The sequence below is a fragment of the Eucalyptus grandis genome, chromosome 10 (assembly GCF_016545825.1).
Source record: "Eucalyptus grandis isolate ANBG69807.140 chromosome 10, ASM1654582v1, whole genome shotgun sequence".
Lineage (NCBI taxonomy): Eukaryota > Viridiplantae > Streptophyta > Magnoliopsida > Myrtales > Myrtaceae > Eucalyptus > Eucalyptus grandis.
The window spans coordinates 4,287,909-4,310,906 of NC_052621.1; the positions used below are offsets into that span (position 1 = coordinate 4,287,909).

Here is a 22,998-nt window from a genome sequence, read left to right on the forward strand (position 1 = left end):
TCGCTCTCTCCGCGAATCCCTCGAGGGACGAACCAGCAACTTTCACCTTTGAAGACTCCCTGTTTCGGGCTGCAGATGAATTTTTCTAAACATAGAGATCATATAATGCAGGAGTTACATGCAAAAAATACCAGCATTTCACGAGGCAAATCATATATCGGCCCCTAAGTTTTGAGGGTCGTTGCAAATTGCCCCCCGACGTTTGAACTTTTCCATTTTGCCCGCTGAGTTTTAGATATCAGTTGCATTGCATCCTCTGAACTCTGACCAAGTTTTGCTTAAAGCTCCGTGACAGCACGTGAGTGATTTTGGAGATCAAATTCGTCATATGTGATATACAGATAAAAGTAGAAGAATAATTCGAAAATATATTACATATGAGAGCATATGATTAAAGTTCCAATAATTTTATAGGAGCCAACGCCAAATGCACATCGATATATGCGGTTCTAAAATATATTTTTAAGCAGTCCCTACGCATATACACCTACTAGACTAGTTTATCTTTGTAAATGGCCACATGTGCACTCACTAGAGGTGTACAAAATGGATTGCCCCAAGCGGGGACCGCCTAGATCGGACCGAACCGGCCGATTTGGTCCCGTTTTCAGGAGTATTGGTTTGGTTTCCGGTTCCTAAAAGTGAAATCGATATTTAGATGGTCCCATTCCAGCCCAACTGGGAATCGGACCGGACTGTTTAAATAAACTTTTTATTTTATTATTTCTTAAAAAAATTAGTAACATATGAACTAAACACTATTTCGGTCTAGTTCCAATTAGGAAAAAAAGCAATGGCAAAAAAGTACCGGGCAAAAATAAGTGATCGGTTCCATTGGATTGAACCAGACCGATGGTTCAAGCCAGTTCCCTATCCTAGAACCAACCGATCCAATCCCTAATTCGGATTTTTGGAAACCAATCCTCCTAATTTGGTTCCCGATTCCACCTTGGAACCGAACCGGACCGAGAACCAATCACCCTTAGCACTCACGTGATTAGAGATATGAGAAAATTTTGGCCGGAGTCAATGTTAGAAGGCAAATTGCCGCCAATTTCGAAAGGTCGAGGGGCGTATGTTGAAAATTGAGAGAGTCATGGGTAAATTTTGCCACAATCCCAAAAACTCGAGGGCTAATAACGGAATTCTCTCGCAGTTGATGACATATTCTCTGAGAAAATGTGAAATATACCAGCAGACGGCTTGATGAGACGCAATACACCCGATTAATGCGTATAGCATAGCCCCTGCATCAACAATGCACGCACCCCACTTCTTCCTCAAGGTGCGGGGACATCCCACGTTATCTGATAACGAAACAGCAGTGGCCAGAGAGAACATAGCGACCCTCACAAGTGGTGAATCCAAGTCAGGAAACTGTGGACATCAAAATGCATCACGAAAATTAAGATGGAATTTATCTAGCTTCAAACGACTCCAAAAACCAAGTGAACATCTTCTAAGTTTGCTCATTCTGGCCAAGTATCCATATTATAGATGATAAATCACGATTGATCAAAGTTAAGCGACCCAGTGGAGTGGTTCCAAGTTTTGTACAGATTCCATCTGAAATTTGGAACCTGCCTATCGTAACAAGTTCCTTATTTTTTTGAACTTGAAACCTATCCAACATATCTTAGAACCTGAAACTTATTATGTTATGGGGTCTATGCAAGTTTCACATATATTATTAATTAAACAATTACAGTGAATTAAAACATTTCATAAACACCACTTACGGTTACAATTCACTAATTATAAAAACACACGGAAAATATGAAAATTAATAAAATAAAGACTTTTAATGAGCACCACTAATTAGTGCTTTTAAATTATACTCATTATCAAACAGTATAGAATATCGCAAGATCGCACGAAGACATAAACCAAGGAAAACATTAAAATGTGTTCGGATTTTAGATTACAGGTTCCAAGTTCCTCCAACTAAGAACCTCAAACTTATATGCCAAAACAAGCTCTTCATTTTTTGAAACCTAGAACTTATCATGCACATCTTAAAACCTTAAAACCTGGAACTTACAAGCTCCCATCGCTTAAAACCTGGAACTTACAAGTTCCCATCGGTTCGGTTCTTACATTCCAAGTTCTACCTTGGAACTATGCTTACCCCTAGTAGAAGGCGATGGAAATATCAAGGTAGCTATCCCTACAATTTGGAGACTTTCACGCCAAGCATTCATTTTCCCTTCCCACTAGGGGTGAGCAGCGGTCTAGGGTTGACCCTAAACCGATACTGGACCAGGCCCAACCCCGCCGGTCTGGTCCAGGTTCAAAGGAACCAGGTCGGTCCTTGGTCTTGAAATTTCAAGACCAACACCGTGCGGAGTTGGTCGGTCGATCAAAATTTTTTTGGTCGGCCCAACCCCTGGACCAACCCTATATATTATATTATATTATTTATAATTCTTTTTTTTGGTAAAATGTAAGAATTATTTATAATTCTTTTATATATTCAAACCTAAGTAAAAATATATATTATATTATATTATATTATATTGAGATGTTTAAAACTTTTGTTGAGTATTAATTATGTGTCATTTGTTTTTTTTTCGGGTGTTTAGAAGTTCAACTGAATTAACAAAATGTGAAATTATATGTTCATGGTTTATATTAAGTGTTTTGAACTTTTTATGGTTTAATTGTATTTTGCTAATAAATTTCAGCCGCACTTTGCTTTTCAAGTAGAAGTTTTTGAAGAGTAGAGTAGTACTGCAGTTACTACGGTGATTTGCTAGTCAAGTGGTATGAAGCTCATTTTTTGGTTGAGTAAACTCGATCAAATGCTAGTCAAGTGATGTGAATCTCATTTTTTGGTTGAGTGGACTCTACATGATCAAATGTAGGAAAATGCTTTTGCATATAGTGTTATGAATATTAAAGATAAATGATTACAAAAACTTTCCATCTTGTCCCATATCTCGATGAGCGGTTAGTAGGTACGAAATTTTTATTATTGTATCATCTTAAATTTGCTAAATATGTATTGGTATTTATAGTTTAGTTGTACAATGCCGCATTGTCGATGGATGTATAATTTCAATTTGTAGGTTTGCTTTTTTTTATGGAGTATAAAAAAATAAGACGAAAAATATTATCGATCGGTCCCAGGTTGACTTTGGAACCGGACCGAACCCATTGGGTTGGTCCGATCCTTGGTCCTAGGCTCAATAGGGTCGATCCTCAGTGCTAAAAATTGAGGACCGACACTGTACGAGTTGGTTCTAGGGTTAATAAGTGGCCCGGACCATGCTCACCCCTACTTCCCACAATGTAGTCACCATGCAGGATCATGGAAATAGAAAGAACAATCTGGCAGAACTTGCTACTCGGGAGAAATAGTGGGTCGAATCTGTCGATCAAGTTTTGTGCACCATTCATCTGGAACCTACCCTCTAGTATCAGAACATTGCATTCTGTACGACCCTTTCCCATATGTGTATAAAAGTATTGCATAAACCCGATAAACTCAAGCTAAGGCTGAAGTGCCAGTCTCGCCATCAAAGGTGAGTCCAGACTTATTTCCATGCCCCGGATGCAATGAGCAAGATGCCATACTAACTGCATATCCACCCTTAGATCAGGTGACAGGACCCGCATGGATCCCGTGTCATCAGACGAGGCATGTTAGTTGGGCCCAAATGTACCCGGGGCAAGCAAGATCTTTTCAAGTATCTCGCCCTTTTCCTTCTTAATGTAAAAGAAGAGTGAGCAAGCTAGCATCCCTGTACCAGTTGGGACATTTCCCTCATGGCAGAACGAGACCGTATGATCTAGATCATGTACCTACATATATTGAAGCAAAATGTTGTGAATGCTCAACATTTCACTAAATAACCAAAGGATCGGTGGATCCATATTGGACAGCTAATGTGAAATATAGTCTCTAGATCCAAAAGCCTGAGAGGTGCAGCACCGTTCATTTCATTTGTCCACAATTTCTCTAACATTATGTCGGCATAAGGCTATAGGTATCCCTCTTTTGCAACAATCACTTCTACAAGGCAAGTTGAAGAAGGACCATATGGACAGAACTTTGGATCCACATTCACCTGGATAAGTAAATCCCTTTGAAGCCAATCAAGGGCTTGACCATCATGTCTTGATGCAACAATCTATCCATGACAGCAAACAAGCGAAGACTGAAAAAAGCTATATCATTAGCTGGAAAAGGGAGTATCATTTAGAACAAATCAACAAGAAGACTACAGGACAATATTCTCAGTCCCATCCCTGCAGAAAGGAATGAATCTATGCAAATTATTCCAGGACACAGTACTTCAAAACAAAACAACCAGGTTTAAGGGATTTGTCCCGTCAAATGGCAAACACATACTCCACTTCCAAATAGAAATTGCAGAATCATTCCTTTTTCCCAATCCCATGGGACATGTTATAGATCCCGCGACCCTGGAAACAAAACAAAGAATATGAATCTCAGTACCTGTACACGTGAGGAGCAGAAACTCTGACGTCATGAATGAAGGCCAGTGAGAATGAACTTCGGGAAAGAGACTTACAATCATATACAACGAAGCAGCTGCCAGTGCAATGGGAATTGTCACAGAGGTAATCTTATCCATACGTCCCTTCAGATAAGTATGTCTGTGAATGTTCTGAAAATATTGCTGCTTCTCCAATAGCTTCTCCCGGGGTCTAAAAGGCACCTCTGTCATCCTGCTTTCTGTCATCCTGCTTCATATATATATCGACACATCAATTGTAGCCCGACAACATAAGAAAGGTGAGGGAAAAAAAAGTGTGCTAAGGTCATGCCAAGAGCAAAAGCTCTTCAACCATGCAACCTCCACTTAAGGAGGGGAAATTAGAAGGATTGAAGATAATGACGACACCATTTCACGTTTCTATGACAGCAAGAAAGGAAAGGAGCCCAAACAAGTGTATATGTACATTGGAGACAACATGTGGGGAAAAATCATTACCGTGTAAAAGTCAGCAAGTTAGAATCTGCAGCCTCCATTTATGGACTAAAAGTTTCAAAATGACCAGATCATCGCAGAAGTCAGATTTAGACCATGCATTTTGGCCCATCTAACTTGACAGCCGTACAACAAAAACACGGGTAAGCGCAGACCAGGCGTAAAGCAGCTCCCACTTCCATAGCATCATCTAACAAGATATCAACTAAGGGAAGAGAGGTCCAGAGAGGAATCACCACACAACAAAAAATCAAAGCTTTTCACTCTTAAGATTCGAATTCCCGTCTAACATTAAGATCGGCAGTCTTGTCATCTCAAATTAACGGTTTAATCCACAACCCCTAGTAAATATTGCAGAAAACCTCCCCTGTACATGCAATCGAGTGACAGTGCGCAAGCGAACATGTGCGCACACGGATGAACCCAAAAGCATACCTTCCCAAGACCCCTTAATTCCCATCATTCTTCATCGTTAACTGAATTTTACGAAATCAGCTTCGACAAAATTAAACGAAATATTTCGTTGAGCTCGTATGACTATTGCAGAACTACGCATCCACATGATAAAACTTCCCGCCGGAGCTCGGATCATCCCAATTCCATCAAAAAATACCCACGAAACCCTCTTCTAGACATTAAACGAGAACATCAATCGCTGTAAACCCAAAGCGGAAAGGAAACGCAAACAAGGTCCCGCAAGTAAAACCGCAGCGGGGGAACAAATCCCACCTTATTCAATCACCCATCTGACAGAACAGAACATCCATATCCAATCAAAAAAGAAACCCACCAAAAAAAAAAAAACAAAAAACACTACCGAGACCACCACATCTGACACCGAAAAATCAACCCTGGCAGACAATGACATCGACTGAATTTCAAGGCCGACCCAGGATCTAAAACATTCGACATGACAAGATGAATTTCGCGGAAAATCAGGCGAAGAGACTCACGTGAAGTCGAGAGGAATTCGAGGCTTGAGAGATGGTCTTGGGGCGCTTCAGAGGAAAATGGCAGATGGAGAAGACGAGAGGGATGAGATTCGGTGGAGGTCAAGCCGGGCGTGGCATAGGGTAACGGGGAGCGGGGGCGAAGGATCCGAACCCGATTGGGCCCCCGTGCAGCCCTCTCTCAGGTCGGGCTTAGGCCCAGATGATGATCGGTGAAGAGTTTCTCGGTGGTTCCGCTTTTCTTGTGCTTGGGCCCAAATCGAATCCATTACTAGAAACGGCGCTGCAAACTTTCTGCGTTTCATTGCCAATTATGCTATCGCATTTCTCGAAAATTTTCTTTTGAATATATTTCTCGACGTAATAGCATTCATCTGACCCTCGTTGACTTTTTAATGATGCGCCTAATCACATTATAGTAATTTATCCTATCATCCGGGAATTGGTTATTTCATTTGTTTATTAATATTTAACCTCATGATAAATAGGTCACTCATCTTTTGCGAGATCCCGAGTTCAATTCATGTTACAAATGAAATTCTATGTGAACTATCTCGCATTACTTAACCGTAATATATCTCGTGTGGAGAAATTTCCTAAATAGTAACATCATGATCCAAAGGTTTTCGAGCCCATTGAATTGAGGAAATGACCCAAATGATTGGGTGAGGGGAGAATTACAAAAAAGTCCTAAACCATTGCAATTGTCTTGGGTCGGTCCTAAACTTTTTTTTTGCCAATTTAGTCTTAAACCTTTTATAAATGTGCCAATTCGGTCCTTAGGCCAAAATTGGCCCGGAGGAGTGGACGTGGGCCGTAGGAGACAGTGGCCGGCGAACCAATTTTTAATAATTTTCGATTTTTAATTTTTTCGAATTTTTTTCGAATTTTTATTTTTATTTTTTACCTCCTTCTTCTTCCTGTCGGGGGCGGCGCCGCCACCTGGCGAGGCTCGCCCCGCCGCCACCGGCGAAGGCGAGCCTCGCCCCGACGGCGAGGCCGCCGTCGCCCGCCAAGGCGAGGCTCGCCTTCGCGGTGGGGCGGGCGAGCTCGCCCGGCCGACGGCGAGGCCGCCGTCGCCCGGCCAAATTAAGGCGAGGCTCGGCCTCGCCCGGCCATGGCGAGGTCGAGCCTCGCCAGATCCGCGACGGCGGCCTCGCGTCGCCGGGCGAGGCTCGCCGCGCGTGTGGCAAGCGAGGGCCTCGCCCGACGGCGACGCGGCGGCCGTCGCCCGGCCAAGGCGAGCTCGGCCTCGCCCGGCCATGGCGAGGCGAGCTTCGCCGGATCGCGGCGACGGCCTCGCCGGCCACTAGCAAGGCCGTAACCGAGATCCGGGCGAGGCTTGCCTCGCCATGGCCGGGCGAGGCCGAGCCTCGCCTGGCCGGGCGACGGCGGCCCTCGCCGTCGGCCGGGCGAGGCTCGCCTTCGCCGGTGGCCGCGGGGCGAGCCTCGCCGGTGGCGGCGAGGTCAGCCTCGCCGGCCCTCGCCCGGCGGCGGCGCCGGCCGAGGAAGAAGGAGGTAAAAATCAAAAAAAAAAAAAAATTCGAAAAAAAAAAAAAATTAAAAAAATCGAAAAAATTAAAAAATTATTTAAAAATTGGTTCGCCGGCCAGGCCGTTTGTCTCCCCGGCGTCCACGTCGGCTCCGGGCCGGCCAATTTTGGCCGGAATGACTGAATTGGCACATTTATAAAAGGTTTAGGACTAAATTGGCAAAAAAAAAAAGTTTAGGACTGAATTGGCACAATTACAATAGGTTTAGGACTTTTTTGGTAATTCTCCCATTGGGTGAGCTTTAAAGTTTCTAAGGATTTAAGGCCTCTTGCATACCATAGAATATTCTAGAGGGAATACGGAAAGTGTGCACTATTCTAGAGTGTTCTTGTAACTAGTGCAGATAGTTGGTAATTGAGGCAATAGAATCTCCATCGTTAGATTAAGAAGAAATCTAGCTTGTAATTAAAGATTTTTTATGTAATTAATGCAAATATTTGGTAGATGGAGCAATGAAATATTCAATTATAGATTAAGAAAAAATCTATGGTTGTAATTAAAAGGCGTTCTTGTATAAATAGGTCTTCTCCACTTATCCATATCATCTTACAAGTTATAAAAGTCCAAAACTTCTATATACGAGCTTCTCTTTACATTTTTATGAGTAGCACTAATTTCAGCACGAGTTTTAGCACAAGTAAAGAAACACCATAGCTTGTGACACCAACATCTCAGTTGGGTTATAAAAACTAGCTTGCCAATTTCAAACCATTGGACCAAGATAGTTATGTCTTGATTCACGCCTTGCTTAGTCATTATTAAACCCCTAAGCTAACGTCTAGTGGGGTTACTAGCGCTTGTTGACCATCCCAACCTTCGTACCATTAAACAAAAGCATGAATGTTTCGAAATTGCGATACTAGTCTCTAGTTTTTTTCTTAGTTGTGTGTTACGACTATGTTGCATTGGATGTAGGTTTGAGACTAGCGTAGCTTTTCATTCTTAGGTGTCGGGCGGATTTGTAAGGTGGTTGGATCATTCAAGAGAATATTCAGACACATTTCAAGGGAGATGAAAAAAAAAAAGATGCAATACAACGATGGAAACTTAGGGGTGCATGATAAATCAGAATTTCCGTTCGAAACAATTTTTCTATTCCGATTTGTTTCGGAATAGAAATCTATTTGATAAACTTATTCCATTTTTCTATTTCGGAATAGATTTCATTCCGAAATAGGTTTGGAATAGAAATCGAAGTAGAAATTTTCGACTTCTCTATTTTCGGAATAGAAATGAGAAATAACAAATTTTCTTATCGTTCGTCAATCAGTCCTTCATCCGTTGCCGCCGACCACCGTCCGTCGATCACCACTCGCCCGCCCCCATTCCCGCCGCCGCCGCCCGACCGCCACCAAAAGGAAGAAATTTTGTGTTGTTATCAAACGAATTTCTATTTTTAGAGTAGAAATTTTGTGTCGTTATCAAACGAATTTCTATTTTTAGAGTAGAAATTTTGTGTCGTTATCAAACGAATTTCTATTTTTAGAGTAGAAATTTTGTATCGTTATCAAACGAATTTTATTTTTAGAGTAGAAATTTTGTGTCGTTATCAAATGGTTATTTTTGCTTAGAAACTCTTCTAGAAATAGAAATAGAAAAATATATTTATGTTCCAAAAACTATTTCTAGAACAGAATGGTGTCATGCGCGCCCAACTGAGATAAACTTCCATCTTCTCGTAAAAGAGGACAAGATGGTGAGTCGTGCAAAGCTGGTGCGGCTTCATCGGATGATTTAGACCAAGCCCACATGTGCCAAATTTCCACTTAATCAAAAACCTTACAATTCCCAAACTAAACTGAAGCAATTCATGCCCAAAACCAAAGCCAAAACCGGATCTAGCAAACCCTCTTGCTCTCAAGTGTAGTTAGACTCAGCTCAGAGATGGGGTTTTGAGATCGATCCATTCTCTTCCTCCACGGGCCACGTACAATTGTTGTGTTCCATTTTTCTGCACCATCCTTCCGAAACTAAAGCGCAAGCTTGGACATTCGTACGCGAGCAAAGATCCAAAAAACGAAAAGCTAGTGTTTCGAATCCCCTAATCCAGAACCGGCCAAGCACTCCGCCAATCGGGGGAGGAGAATAACACAGAAATCCCATTAGTCCAAGTGAAAGAAAAACGAAGGTCCTACAGACAACTGTACACACGAGCGAGAGAAAGAGAGAATACCGTCGTAGAAGTAAGCGGGCTGGGTTTGTGAAACTCATGAACTTCGACTTATCTAAAATACTTTTCACTTTTTCTGTTGTAACATATATAAATTTTAAGGTTGCCATTAACCAAGAAAGAACATGTTAGAGCAGAATCTCCAAGAAGTAGATAATATTTAAATTTAGGAAATTAAGAATATGATTAAGCAATCAATTTGGTAAAATATAAATTGTAAAACGTTTTTTTTTTTTTTTTTTTTTTTAATCTGCGGATCCGCCGGGCACTGCTTTTCGCTTACGCTATTCGGCAACCCACGGCCCGTACAGTGCCGGTGCACCTCAGACCAAGCGTCAATGCCTCGGGGGAGGCTAGCCCAAGACCCCAACACCGGGACCCCCCACTTAAGACACTTTAGCAATGAGAGGGCTCGAACCCCCGACCTTTGCGATGGAAGGGAGAACACACACCAATTGCGCTGCCCGTGGTTGGGTTTGTTAAACGTATTTTATCATGAGAAGACTTAGAAATTTTAGTTTAAAAAGTGACAAGAAAAACTAAGTAATCAACAATCCATGCTTGAATCGAATGGTGCAATTTGAATGAAAATAATATAAAAAATTATAGGAAATTGTCTAAAAGGTCCTAAATATATAACACTTTTGCTAATTTAGTCTTAAATTCTTTCAATTTTGCTAACTAAGTCATACCCTATTCACGTTTTACTAATTGAGTCCATCTGATTAATTATAACCGAAATTCATTGATGTAAACGCTGACCGTCCTATATGGCACAACTAATGCTAACATGGATAATTTTTATAATACTTTAATATTTTTTGAATTTTTAATTTGTAATAATTCGTTGACATCTCCTTAGCTTGGGCGAGGGCTAAGCTTGCTAAATCTATCTTAGGCGAGGATCCAAATGGACTCAATTAACAAAAAAATGAAAATGTTTAGTACTTAATTAGTAAAATTAAAAATTTAAGACTAAATTGGCAAAAATGTAATAGATTTAGAACTTTGTGGATAATTTTCCCAAATTTTGCATGAAAACTTGCAAAATTATTAGATGACACCTAATTTGGAAGACTACGATTTGGGTTGCACCTAAAGATAGATTAATATAATAGGAAAAAAAGGAAATGTATTGAACCAATAAAAATAAAGCTGTAAAGAAATCATGAGCTAGCCTACACGTATAGCAAAATATAGCACAACACTATGCCTATACACTTGAGAGGGGATTATCGTCCAAAAAGTCCTGAACTTATTATGTCTCTGTTAGTTCAGTCATAAACTTTTTAATTTTATTATGTCAAATTATTCTTCATGTTTTGTCAATTAAGTATATCCAGCCAATTTTGACCAGAAACCCCGTACTTGTAAATCCGTTGGCTTACGATATGTTAGTGTAGGCTATGCCATGTAAGATGGTTGACATCTACGCTAGCGATTTTTAGTCAAAATTAATTGGATATATTCAATTGGCAAAACATGACAAGATTTAGGACTCAATTTATAAAATTAAAAAGTTTATAACTAAATTAATGAAAGTGCAATAGATTTAGGATTTTTTTGGACAATTTTCCATACCCTTACTCATATTATCTCACAAATCCATAACTTCTCTCAAGAAGAATAAGAATTTCCTAAGACTGCACAGATAAAGGAACACTAAATCAACAATTTATGACACCAACATCTCAATTGGATTATAAAAATTAGGGGTGGTGCCAAGTAATTTTGATTCAATTCAAGAAGTTGTTAGCTCCTGTTGTCCATCCCAACCTTTCTACTATTAAACAAAAGCATGAATGTTTCGAAATTACACCACTTAGGGCGCGTTTGGTAACGTTTCTTTTTAAAAATTGTTTAGGAACAGAAATAGAAAAAAGTATTTGTTCCGGGGAACAATTTTTGAACAAAAATACGCGTTTGGTAAACTTGTTCCGGGAATAAAAAATAAACGAAACATGTTTGGTAAATTTGGATAATTTTTTTATTTCTTTTATTTTTTCTATTTTTTCTTTTTTTCCTTTTTTTCTTTTTCATTTTTTTTTTTTCTTCTTTTGGCCGGTCGCCGGCCAAGGCCTTGGCCGGCGACCGGCCGGCGAGGGCCGAGCTCGCCCGGCGGCGGGCGAGGCACGGCCTCGGCCACCGCCGCGAGGCCGAGGCTCGCCGCCCGGGCGAGCCCGAGGCCGGATCGGGCGAGATCGAGCTCGCCGGGGCGAGGTCGGCCTCGCCTTGATCCGGCGAGGCCGAGCTCGCCCGGCGGCGGGCGAGGCGCGGCCTCGCCGGGCCACCGCCAGCGAGGCCGAGGCTCGCCGGCCGCCGGGCGAGCTCGGCCTCGCCGGATCTCGGGCGAGATCGAGCTCGCGCCGGGCGGCGCGAGGTCGGCCTCGCGGGGCGGTGGCTCGGCGGCCGAGGCTCGCCGCCGCCGGGCGAGGTCGGCCTCGCCGGATCGGGCGAGCTCGAGCTCGCCCGGCCATGGCGAGGCCGACCCTCGGCCTCGCCGGGGGACGCCGCGTCGGCCTCGCCGGGGCCGGCGAGCCTCGCCGTGGCCGGGCGAGGCCGCCGGCCCTCGTCGGCCGGTCGCCGGCCATGGCCGAGGCCGGCGACCGGCCAAAAGAAAGAAGAACAAAAAATAAGAGAAAAAAGAAAAAGAAAAAAAAAAAAAGAAAACACAAAATTTGTGTTTTTCATTTTCTTTTTGTTCAGGAACAAAAGAACAAAAAAAGGAACAAAACGCACACAAACGCGTTTCTGTTCCTTTTTGTTCCCAGAACAAAAAACAGAAATTTCTGTTCTGCAGGAACATAAATAGGGTGCAACCATGCAGGCCCTTAGTCTCTAGTTTTTATCCTAGTTGTGTTACAAAACTCTATGTTGCATCTAATTATACTTTTAAGCTAGTTAATGGATGTAGGATTGAGACTAGCATAGTTTTTTTTTTTTTTTTTTTGGTCAAATAATCGGAGACTAGCGTAGTTTTTCATTAGTATGAGCTTCAGCTTTATTCTTCTTCGTTTGGTACATTTCTAATTTGAAACAGTCATCTTCAGGTGCAATCAAATTAACAAGACTTAGGTTTATTTATGTAATGTTTTTCCATAAGTTTTTACTAGATATGTAAGCTAAACCATGTCTTTTAATTTAGGTGTCGATTGTTAATTTCCTAATTTTTTGCTTTTAGTGTTCTTCAACTAAAATCTCATTGTCTTCTCGTAATTAAATTATGTTTTAGAATTTATATTATATATAGAGCAATTGCTTAATAATACTTCAAATTTCGCCAATTTTAAAATTATCTCATTTGTAGATATTTTTAAGATTTGTCCCATTGAGATTTTTGGTGTTTTTATTCATGGGTGGACCTAAGACATTTGGCTTTATGAAAAGGCCCCAAGTAAGACCACTTTAGAGACTTTCAGAGTGACCATATTTATGTAAACAGAAAACTATAGGAAAGAAAGCTTACAAATCTAATCAAAGAAAGAAGGAAATGTGTGGTAGATTGTTGATGCTACTAATGATGAGCTAAAATATTAGGATAATGACTTATCAGTTTACTTGGGATTTGAGATTGAGATGATATTGCAATTGAAATATTTTTCTCCAATAAATCTTACTTGCATTTGATTTTAATTTTAAGGGTGTGTTTGTTTGAGAAAAATTATTTTTGTAGAATTAATTTTCTGAACATTCACCTGTTTAGTTCGAGGTTTTTGGTGTTTTTATTCATGGGTGGACCTATGACATTTGGCTTACAAAAAGGCCCCAAGCAAGATCACCTTAGAGACTTTCAAAGTGACTATATTTATGTAAACAGAAAATTGCAAGAAAGAAAGCCTACAAATCTAATCAAAGAAAGAAGGAAATGTGTGGTAGATTGTTGATGTGACTAATGATGAGCTAAAATAATAGGATAATGACTTATCAGTTCATTTGGGATTTGAGATTGAGATGATATCGCAATTGAAAGATTGTTCTCCAATGAATCTTACTTGCATTTGATTTCAATTTTAAGGGTATATTTGTTTGAGAAAAAGTATTTTTCTTAGAATTAATTCTCTAATTGAAAATGATTAGTTAACCAATAATACTTTTCGACTATGGAAAATATTCATGCGTAAAATTAGAAAAGTTAATTTCTAAATTTAAGTAAGTGAAATCCTTTCCAGATTTACTACTCTTGAATTTTTAATATTTTTTTTATTTTAAAAATTGATTTCTTAAATATTTTTTTCTTTTTATTTTCCTTTTATTTCTTTTGTTCCTTTTTTTCTTTTCCTTCTTCCTCCCCTGCTGAATGCCGAGTCTTGGCAATAGCGCCAATGGCCTATCACGGCCGTAGCTAAGGACTAACGACCAAAGGAGGAGGAAGAAGGAAGAACAAATAAAAGAAAGAAAAGGAAAAATAAAAATAAAAATCTGAAAATACATTTTCTTTTTACTTGAGATAAAGTCGTGAGATTAAAATTATTTTTGAATAAGATTCAAACATGAAAATAATAATAAGATTTTTTTGTCACATATCACCAAACAAATAAAAATTAACAAATTTTCCTAAAAACTAATTTCTCAAAAATATTTTATTCTTCATGAAATTTTCCTCCAAACAAATGCACCATAAAAAAGTGTTTGTTTGAGTGATGAATTTTCCTAGAATTTATTTTATGGACTTTCACCAGCTTGATTTCTTGAAATAACCAGTCAACCAAAAACCATTGAGAGTTAAAGAAAATATGCACACTTAAAATAAATAAAAATGAATTCCCTAACTTGAAAAATAACTAAAAAGTATTGTCTATAATCTTAAAGTTTTTCATGGACTAAATGGAACTTTAACCATCTTTTCTATTGAATACTTATTATACATGTCATGTATAGCTATAGTGTTATGCTATATCTAGCTATATTTTTAGGTTGCGTTTGGCAATCAAGATAAAATATATCATATCCTCCATTTGATATTTACTCAAAACAGGATAAAATCAAATATAAATGTGATATAAACTAAATAAAATTATCCCATGAGAGATAAGATAAAGGTTGATGGGATTTTCTAACATCTTCTTGAATTAATAAAATTAAAATTATATTTCAATATAATTAATATTTGAATTCTAATATAAGAAATTCAAAATAACAAAAAAATTTAGTTATTTCAATTTAATATTATTTATATCTATACAATCCAATTTAATTATATTTTATAATACCATATATATATATTACATATTTTAGGTATATTAGTATAGTTTTTTTTTTTTTTTTGAACGAAAATATATTAGTATAGTTTACCATTTAATAAAATTTTATTAGAAAATGATGGAAGGGGAAGAAAGAAATAAAAATAAATAAAAAGAGAGGAAATAAAATAAGAAAGTAAATAAAAATAAAATAGGCAAGAGTGTCATGAAAGATTTTTACCATCTCTATTTATAAAAAAAATTCATTTATATCAATATGTTGTCTATATCAAATAGTGTACATGATATAATGTGAATATATCCAACTTTATTATTGTAATCACCAAATAATGAATATAATATAACAAAATTGTTAAATTTCATATCCTATCCTATTTAGTCATATTTTTGTTAGAAATCCGGATGACCAAACGTAATCTTAGAATACTTATGACATTTAGGATAGTGATGATTTGTTTATAGATTTTTTTTTTTTTAATTATTGGTTCAACAAATTTCCTTTTTTTTTTTTCTTTTATATTAATCTATCTTTAGGTTTAACACAAATCACAATCATCCAAATTACGCGTCATCTAATGATTTTGCAAGTTTTAATGTAAAATTTTATATTATCTTCATTCAAACCGCGCCTTTCAATTCAAGCATGGATTGTTGATTATTTAGTTTTTCTCTTCACTTTTTTAACTAAAATTTCCAAGTCCTCTAGTAATAAAATGCACTTTACAATCTATAATTTATCGGATCAATTGCTTAATTACATTCTTAATTTCCTAAATTTAAATATTATATCTTTCATATAGATTTGGCTCTAACAATGTTCTATCTTGGTTAATGGCAACCTTAATAAGTTTTCTAGTTACTATATTTATATAAGATCAGATGTTATAAGGACACCATTGATGTGTTTTACTGTTTTTCTATTCTCAGGAGTAGGTTTAGAATAAAAATTCATTTGGCAACGCACTTTTATTTTTCTATTTATAGAAAAGAATTTACTCCACAAATAAGTTTGAAATAGAAATCAAAATTTAAATTTATAAATTTTTAATTTTGGAATAAAAGTGAAAAATAAAGACTATTTTCATCATTCACTTTTGTCATTGCTTGCCACCCGCCCACCCCCTATCATCATTCGTTGGAAGTTGATGATCAGACTCTGACCTGACGCTGACCACTCATCGCCTACTATCAATCGCTTGCTGCCAGCATCCTCACCTGCCAATAGCCTCTCACCACCATTTGGGAAGAAGAAATTTTATTTCTCTTCCAAGAACAAAAGTTTTGCATCATCACACACGCGCACTTTTGCTCAAAAACTCATTCTTAGAATAAAAATAGAAAAATCAAATTTTGAAACACAGTAGTTGTCATTCTGCCTTAAGCCTCTTATTAAAAAAAAAAGTCGAAATTTGCGAGTTTCGCAAACCCGGCCCGCTTAAATTGAACCCGGGCCCGATTAGTCCGTCCTCTAACCCCTCCCTGGCCGAGAAGGCAAGGCAACCCACCAGCCAAGCAGACGGAGAGAGGGTCTGCTCCTCCTCCTTCCGTCGCAGCACCACAGCACCTTCACGCCAATGGTGCGCTAGCGATACACCGTCTCCGCCGCTTCGTTCGCAGGACGGGAAGCTCAGGATGCGACCCAAGGACAGGATTTCGTACTTCTACGACGGTACTCACTCTCTCTATCTTTCTCTCGCTGGTTCGCTCCAGGATCCTCGTCTTAGTTTCACTTGGAGCGCGCTTGGCCGGTTCTGGTTTAATGGGATCCGAGACACTGGCTTTACGTTTATTGGGTCTCTGCAAATGTCCTAGCTTGCGCTTTAGTTTTGGGAGGATAGTGCTGAAAAATGAAAGAGAGCAATTGAATGTGGGTTGCAGAGGAAGAGAAGGGATCGATCCCAAAAACCCCATTTCTGAGCTGGGTTTAGATACACTTGGGAGTGAGAGGGTTTGCTAGATTCTGGTTTTTGGTTTTGTGCGTGAATTGCTTCGGTTTGGTTTCGGGAATTTGTGAGGTTTTCGATTGAGTGGTAACTTTTGGCACTGCAGGAGATGTGGGCAGCGTCTATTTCGGTCCGAATCATCCGATGAAGCCGCACCGGCTCTGCATGACCCACCATCTTGTCCTCTCTTACGAGCTTCACACGAAGATGGAAATTTACGTCGGTTGCTGAGTTTCCATTGCTGACTTGCATCTTTTTCTCTTTTTATATCCCTTGAGACGTGTCTGATTGTTTTCTTGAATGATCCAGCGGCCGCACAAAGCCTACCCCGCTGAGCTCGCCCAGTTCCACTCTCCTGATTATGTCGAGTTTTTGCACCGGATTACACCCGACACCCAGCACCTGTTCCCAAATGATTTGGCAAAATGTAAGGTTTTCGCATGAGATGTGTTATCCTATTACCCGTTTAAGGTTGCAAGCATATCTAATTGAGATCCTCTTTAGGGATGTGAAGGTCTGAGAAGTCTTCACACATTTCATGATTTGCAGAGCTCAAATCTGTCATAAGATGGGCATTCGAGGAGCTTATTTTTGTTAAATTGGGATAATATCTATCGTAACTTTGGTAACATGAACTCGGTAGTGTCTAGGGCATAGAGTTCGAGCAGTACCCTCCTTGACTGATTTTGGAAATTTTCTCAGGTCTAAATTCCTAGTAGTTGGGTGGCATGGTTAGTTTTCTGCCTTTTTTGTGTTGATTCTCTTGCTTGACAAGAGGTGTTGGATAAGAATTTGTTTGTTCATTACTTTTTCCAAACCTTTTTTCATTTTCCTTATTCACCAGTAGTACAGTTAGAAAGGAATGAAGATATTTTTTGAATATTGATACCTTTGACATGTCTTTAGACAGGTCATGTGTAAATGTATATAGTGCTGCCGTTGCTAATGTATATGTTTTAGTGAGTTTAGCCATAATATACTGACTTGAAGCGAAACTTTCCTTCTTTCTCACCAGATAATCTTGGAGAAGATTGTCCTGTCTTTGAAAACTTGTTCGAGTTTTGTCAAATTTATGCTGGTGGCACGATAGGTAAGTTTTATAGTTAGTAGTGTTACCAACTTTGGGGTAGTCTATTTTCACTTTATCTAATCGGCAGCGTTGCTTGCAGATGCTGCAAGAAGATTAAATAATCAACTCTGTGATATAGCTATCAACTGGGCTGGAGGATTACATCATGCCAAGAAGTGTGAAGCATCTGGATTCTGCTATATAAATGACCTAGTTTTGGGAATATTGGAGCTGCTGAAATATCATGCACGTGTTTTATATATTGACATAGATGTGCATCATGGTGATGGCGTAGAAGAAGCCTTTTACTTCACTGACAGGTATTTTTTTTTTTTTTTGGGGGGGGAGATAAATGAACAGAAAGTCCTAAAACTTTTTTGATATGTTGCTAGGTAATGCTATCATCCATTGTCTCTGTCTTTAAATTCACTTACTGAGGATAAGCTGCATCCAAATAAATGTATTGAAATTAAGAGGGAAACACGAGGTGCAATAAAACCCACTGCATGCATACCCCACTTCAACTCTTCTCCTCTTTCTACCATCATATATCTTCTTTATCATTGCTGCAACCGAGGTTTAGAACCTTGTGCTTTGTAGGGGTCTTAGATTTTGATAGGAAATTGAAAGGGGGAATTTTTGTTTTTGTTTTGCAAATGTTAGCTTTCATCCCAACCTATGATACCATCCCCTAGGAATTTGTAAATGGCTGAATATAGATGAACCAGAAACTCAGAATCAGAAGATCTAGGATCTTCATTTATGTATTGATTGAAGGTATCTAAATTAATTACCCTTGAGGAACTACTTTCTGGAAACTGGTAGTTTGGAATAACTAATTGCAGTTGGTTTCCTAAACTATTCATTGCCCTTTTGAATTCTAATCAGAATGGCAGTGTTATCATGGCAGGGTAATGACTGTTAGCTTTCACAAATTCGGGGATATGTTCTTTCCAGGAACTGGTGATGTTAAGGTGATTCCACTACTTGGCATTTATATGTCCAGATTTCTAGATTCTCTTTCTATCTTTTGCATTCACTTGAATATACCCTCTTGGAGTCTTGTTTTATCCACTTAAGTCCTTTTGATTTAATAATTTGCTGAGCCCTCTGGCTGATTCAGTCATGGATTGTGTAGAATGCAAACTTTGTATGCTGACTGGTAAATATGTGTCTTTCATGTACTTACTAGTAATTTCAAATGCACCGATGGAATCAAAGCTTTCGCTCATGATTGTTGAACTCTTCCTTTCACCATCCTATTTGTTTTGGTATGAGGCTAAAGTCAAGTTTATTCATTGAGATCATTTCAATTGAAGGAAATAGGAGGAAAAGAAGGAAAGTTCTATGCTATCAATGTCCCACTCAAGGACGGAATAGACGATACTAGCTTCACTCGACTTTTCAAGGCTGTAAGTTTTGCTTAGGACTTTGTAAATTTTTCACTTTGTGTCCTTTCTGTTTCCTAATGGATTTTTTTCTTTTTTCCTTGTAAATGTCTCTTAGATCATTTCGAAGGTCGTCGAAACATACCAACCTGGTGCTATTGTACTCCAATGCGGAGCAGATTCACTTGCTGGGGACCGTTTGGGGTGTTTCAATCTCTCTATTGATGGTGAATATCTTGTTGTGTTTTGTTCCATGTCCTTTGACATTGGACTTCATATACTTGCTGATTGATTCTTCTTTGGAGCTAATTTTGTAGTGATTAATTTGCTAAAGACAAGTTAGATGGAAACTATGTGATTATTGTGTCATTTATGTTTGTACAGGACATTCTGAGTGTGTAAGGTTCGTCAAGAAATTCAATTTGCCATTATTGGTATCCTCTCTCTCTCTCTCTCTCTCTCTCTCTCTCTCTCTCTCTCTCTCGTGCACGCGCACAAATGCACCTCCCTGACCTCCACCTCCATTACTGACTGAATGTATACTCATGTACTATTAAATTTGCAAATGTGGCTCTGGCACATGAAGATTTTTTACTGTTCAGGTTACTGGTGGTGGAGGATACACAAAAGAGAATGTTGCTCGATGTTGGGTTGTTGAAACAGGAGTTCTCTTAGATACAGAACTTCCAAATGGTATGCGCTAATGTCAATGTCCAGTTAGAATTTGTGTTGATTTGACATATCCTGAGTGTTGTTAGGTGTCATTTCGAGATATGTAATCGTTTTGTTATGCGCATTGTACATCGAATTGATTGGCCTTTTTCATTTTCATCCACTCTGTCTTATGTTGTTTGTGGGGTTGGGGATTCAAGGAAGAACCTGTTTTGCACCGACTTATTTACTGTCTAGTTATGCCATTTTAATATCAAGTTTCTCATGCCCAAACATATGATACTTATCAAAGGTGCTTTCTTTTTGGCAGAGATTCCTGAAAACGAGTATTTCAAGTACTTTGCTCCTGATTATTCATTGAAGATTCCTCGTGGAAATATCGTACTCGTAATTATTTTCCTTGTTCATTTATTCTCTTTTAACCATGTGAGATTAAAGCTAAGGTTGTGGTGCCAAATACATGTCAAATCTTCATGCTGATAGTATTATTTCTCTTGGTAAATTGAGCAGGAGAATCTAAATAGCAAGTCCTACCTCAGTGCAATCAAAGTGCAAGTGTTAGAAAACCTTCGTAATATTCAACATGCCCCAAGTGTACAAATGCAGGAGGTTTGTATCCCATACTCGGCAACACAAAGAATCTTTTCTTTATTAGAGTGCTGTTTGCTTGAGACCAGATGAACAGTGTAGTTTCTGGGCTGTAGCGGTTGCGTGGCCATCAGCCAAATTTTCTTGTTACATGCATGGAAATCATCTTTTGGTCAAATTAACAATTGTAAGAAGACTCAAATAGAATGTTGCTGAAGGCTGAAAAAGAATCATCAGAAATTTTTTAAATTTATAATTTCACTCCTGGCTTCTGTTGTGCAAGTATAATTGGTTGTTAAAATGATGACTGCTCCTGTTGATAGTGATTACCACATGGCATATGTCGCAACTATCATCATTTCTTTTGTTCAAAGAGTTAGTTGTTGATAGGTTTTCATGAAGACTGCTGAGTGATTGATCTAGAGTGGAATATGATGATTGTTGGCTATTTTTAAAAAAAGTGAGAACCATGCCCTCGTATTAGTCAAAAGCTCTGGATGTTACTGTAAATCTAGCTCCCCAGCATGATAGAGGCTACGTTGAGTTTGCTTGTGCACTGAAGGATATGAGCTCTGTCTTTTACGGGTGGATGGCAATACAAAGTCAAGCTCGTGAACAATCTTTTGGCCTAGACTTCTTGTGATGAGTCTAATTGCCATTGTTTTTTTTTTGCCAACAATGAAGCAGAGTTATCACAAACTAGAGTCATTGACTAATGTCTAAGCTATTGCTTGACTATAGCACATGATTATGTTATTTGTTGGAGATTCCTAATTTCTTAATATTCCATATCAGTTGGCGTCAGAGATCTATGAAATCCTACCCATTTAATTTCAGGTCTTGAAGTCTTGTGAATATTCTCTCTCACGCTATAGACTAGTTTTTTTCCTTTCTTGGCCCAGGTTCCACCCGATTTCTATATTCCCGATTTTGACGAAGACGAGCAGAATCCTGATGAACGAATGGATCGTAAGTGAAATTATCCAAAGGACCCCCTGGTTTCCTATCTTGCACACCAATTCTCTCTTCTTGCCATTTCATGTTTTGAAATCATTATACCATGTTCTTTTCCTTCTAATCTCCAAATAAACTTCTGTCTCCACAGAGCATACCCAGGACAAGCAAATCCAACGAGATGATGAATATTATGATGGGGACAATGATAACGACCATAACATGGATGATTCATGATGCCAAGCTAAGCAATATGTAATTCTTTTTTTAAGGATACGACATTGGAATTGGCGATCACAATCTACTGTAGTCAATACTCAAGTGGGAGGTGTAAATAGATTCCATCTGAATTTTGTGAAGCAGATATTAGTTCCTACTTTTGTGAATCCTGACTCATTATCTGAAGGATAGAGGATTAGCACATGTGCTCACTGTTCATAGTGTGATTTCAACTCTGTTCACCGTGTTAATGCTTTGCCTTTGCGTTCGTGATTTTTGAGAAATGGGTTGCCGTTTCTTTCACAAAAATTTCAGTGATATTTGGTGAACTTTAATGTGTGATTGTAATTTTTGAAATTTATTAGCAGTCTTCTATTTGTAGCTCTCACTGCTGTATGAGTAAATCTATGAAGTGCTGGTGTATGTGATTACTTTTTTAGAGAATCCTCCTCACTTTGCGTCTCTATTGTTCTGTGGGTTTTCATTACCTTTGTGTAATTTTCATCGTGATCTCTTTTACTGTCATGGATTTTAGCGGTTTTCATCAAGAATGAATGAGAAAATTGAAGCAAGAAAATTATAGGAATTGGAGGTTTTTCGGGAGAAAACCCCATATCCGGGGCACTTGCGAAATGCTTGGTCAGCCTTTTTATTAGTAAGATCCACAGAAGTCTAATGTCATCATGCGAGGACCGATTCCATCGCAACTACTATGCCTTTCACCTAATTACAGATGCAACTAAACTCTTCAAAATCATGTCGACTCATCAAATTTTTACCTGATGGTCTGGAGATGGTTTGGCTTTGGTCCATTGATTCTCGCTTGTTTCGGGTTGCCCCCCAAGCTCCCAAAGAATGGATTGGCAACGGTTCGATCACTACTCGCCATCATTCGAGGGAACTCGAGCATGTTTTTAGCAATTTGAAAGGGCGAAACCAGAATAGGTACTGTCGGGGTAAGAAATGGTAAGAAATGGAACTTGCCAGTCAAGTTTTGAACGTGAATTAGAAGTGGAAGTGGCTGGCATTATGAGAAAAAGATGAGGAATTTGAATTTCTCTTCAGAAAAGTCGCTTTGAGCTTGTCTAAGCTATTTATAGCCTTTCTAACGACTTGAAAATTCTCGGGCATGGCACATGATTCAATTTTTCCAATTGTGACGACGTTTCTTCATCGTAATAATTCAATTTGTTGCTTATGTACGACACAATCCTTTTTCAACTTTACTTAAAGGACATGTGTTGTCCTTTGAGTGGACACGTGTCCTTTGAGTGGAGCTGAGGAGGCTCACGCTCGCCACACGAGTTGGCGACGTGGTGACATGGCAGTTACG

General features: G+C 38.9%; 2 protein-coding genes across 4 annotated transcripts; one reads left to right on the top strand and one right to left on the bottom strand.

Moving 5' to 3' along the window:
• Window positions 1-4,156: 4,156 nt before the first annotated feature.
• LOC104421277 lies at window positions 4,157-6,036 on the bottom strand. 3 transcript variants are annotated; one of them, XM_010033174.3, is made up of 3 exons: window positions 5,912-6,036; window positions 4,539-4,710; window positions 4,157-4,428 (listed from the first exon to the last, which is right to left on the bottom strand). In XM_010033174.3, exons 2-3 carry the CDS (start codon window positions 4,707-4,709, stop codon window positions 4,381-4,383), a joined length of 219 nt encoding a protein of 72 aa, XP_010031476.1. In that variant the 5' UTR covers window position 4,710; window positions 5,912-6,036; the 3' UTR covers window positions 4,157-4,380. The 3 variants fall into 3 exon arrangements, with proteins under 3 accessions (XP_010031476.1, XP_039159130.1, XP_039159131.1); XM_039303196.1 differs by having other exon boundaries at window positions 4,539-4,713; window positions 5,912-6,034; XM_039303197.1 differs by having other exon boundaries at window positions 4,539-4,695; window positions 5,912-6,028.
• A 10,266-nt stretch (window positions 6,037-16,302) lies between these two features.
• LOC104421278 (histone deacetylase 9) lies at window positions 16,303-21,933 on the top strand. The gene is made up of 14 exons (XM_010033175.3): window positions 16,303-16,501; window positions 16,882-16,994; window positions 17,085-17,202; window positions 17,791-17,865; window positions 17,945-18,164; window positions 18,755-18,818; window positions 19,164-19,256; window positions 19,351-19,459; window positions 19,617-19,666; window positions 19,835-19,925; window positions 20,215-20,291; window positions 20,415-20,513; window positions 21,395-21,461; window positions 21,598-21,933. Exons 1-14 carry the CDS (start codon window positions 16,465-16,467, stop codon window positions 21,681-21,683), a joined length of 1,299 nt encoding a protein of 432 aa, XP_010031477.1. The 5' UTR covers window positions 16,303-16,464; the 3' UTR covers window positions 21,684-21,933.
• The last annotated feature ends 1,065 nt before the right edge of the window (window positions 21,934-22,998 follow it).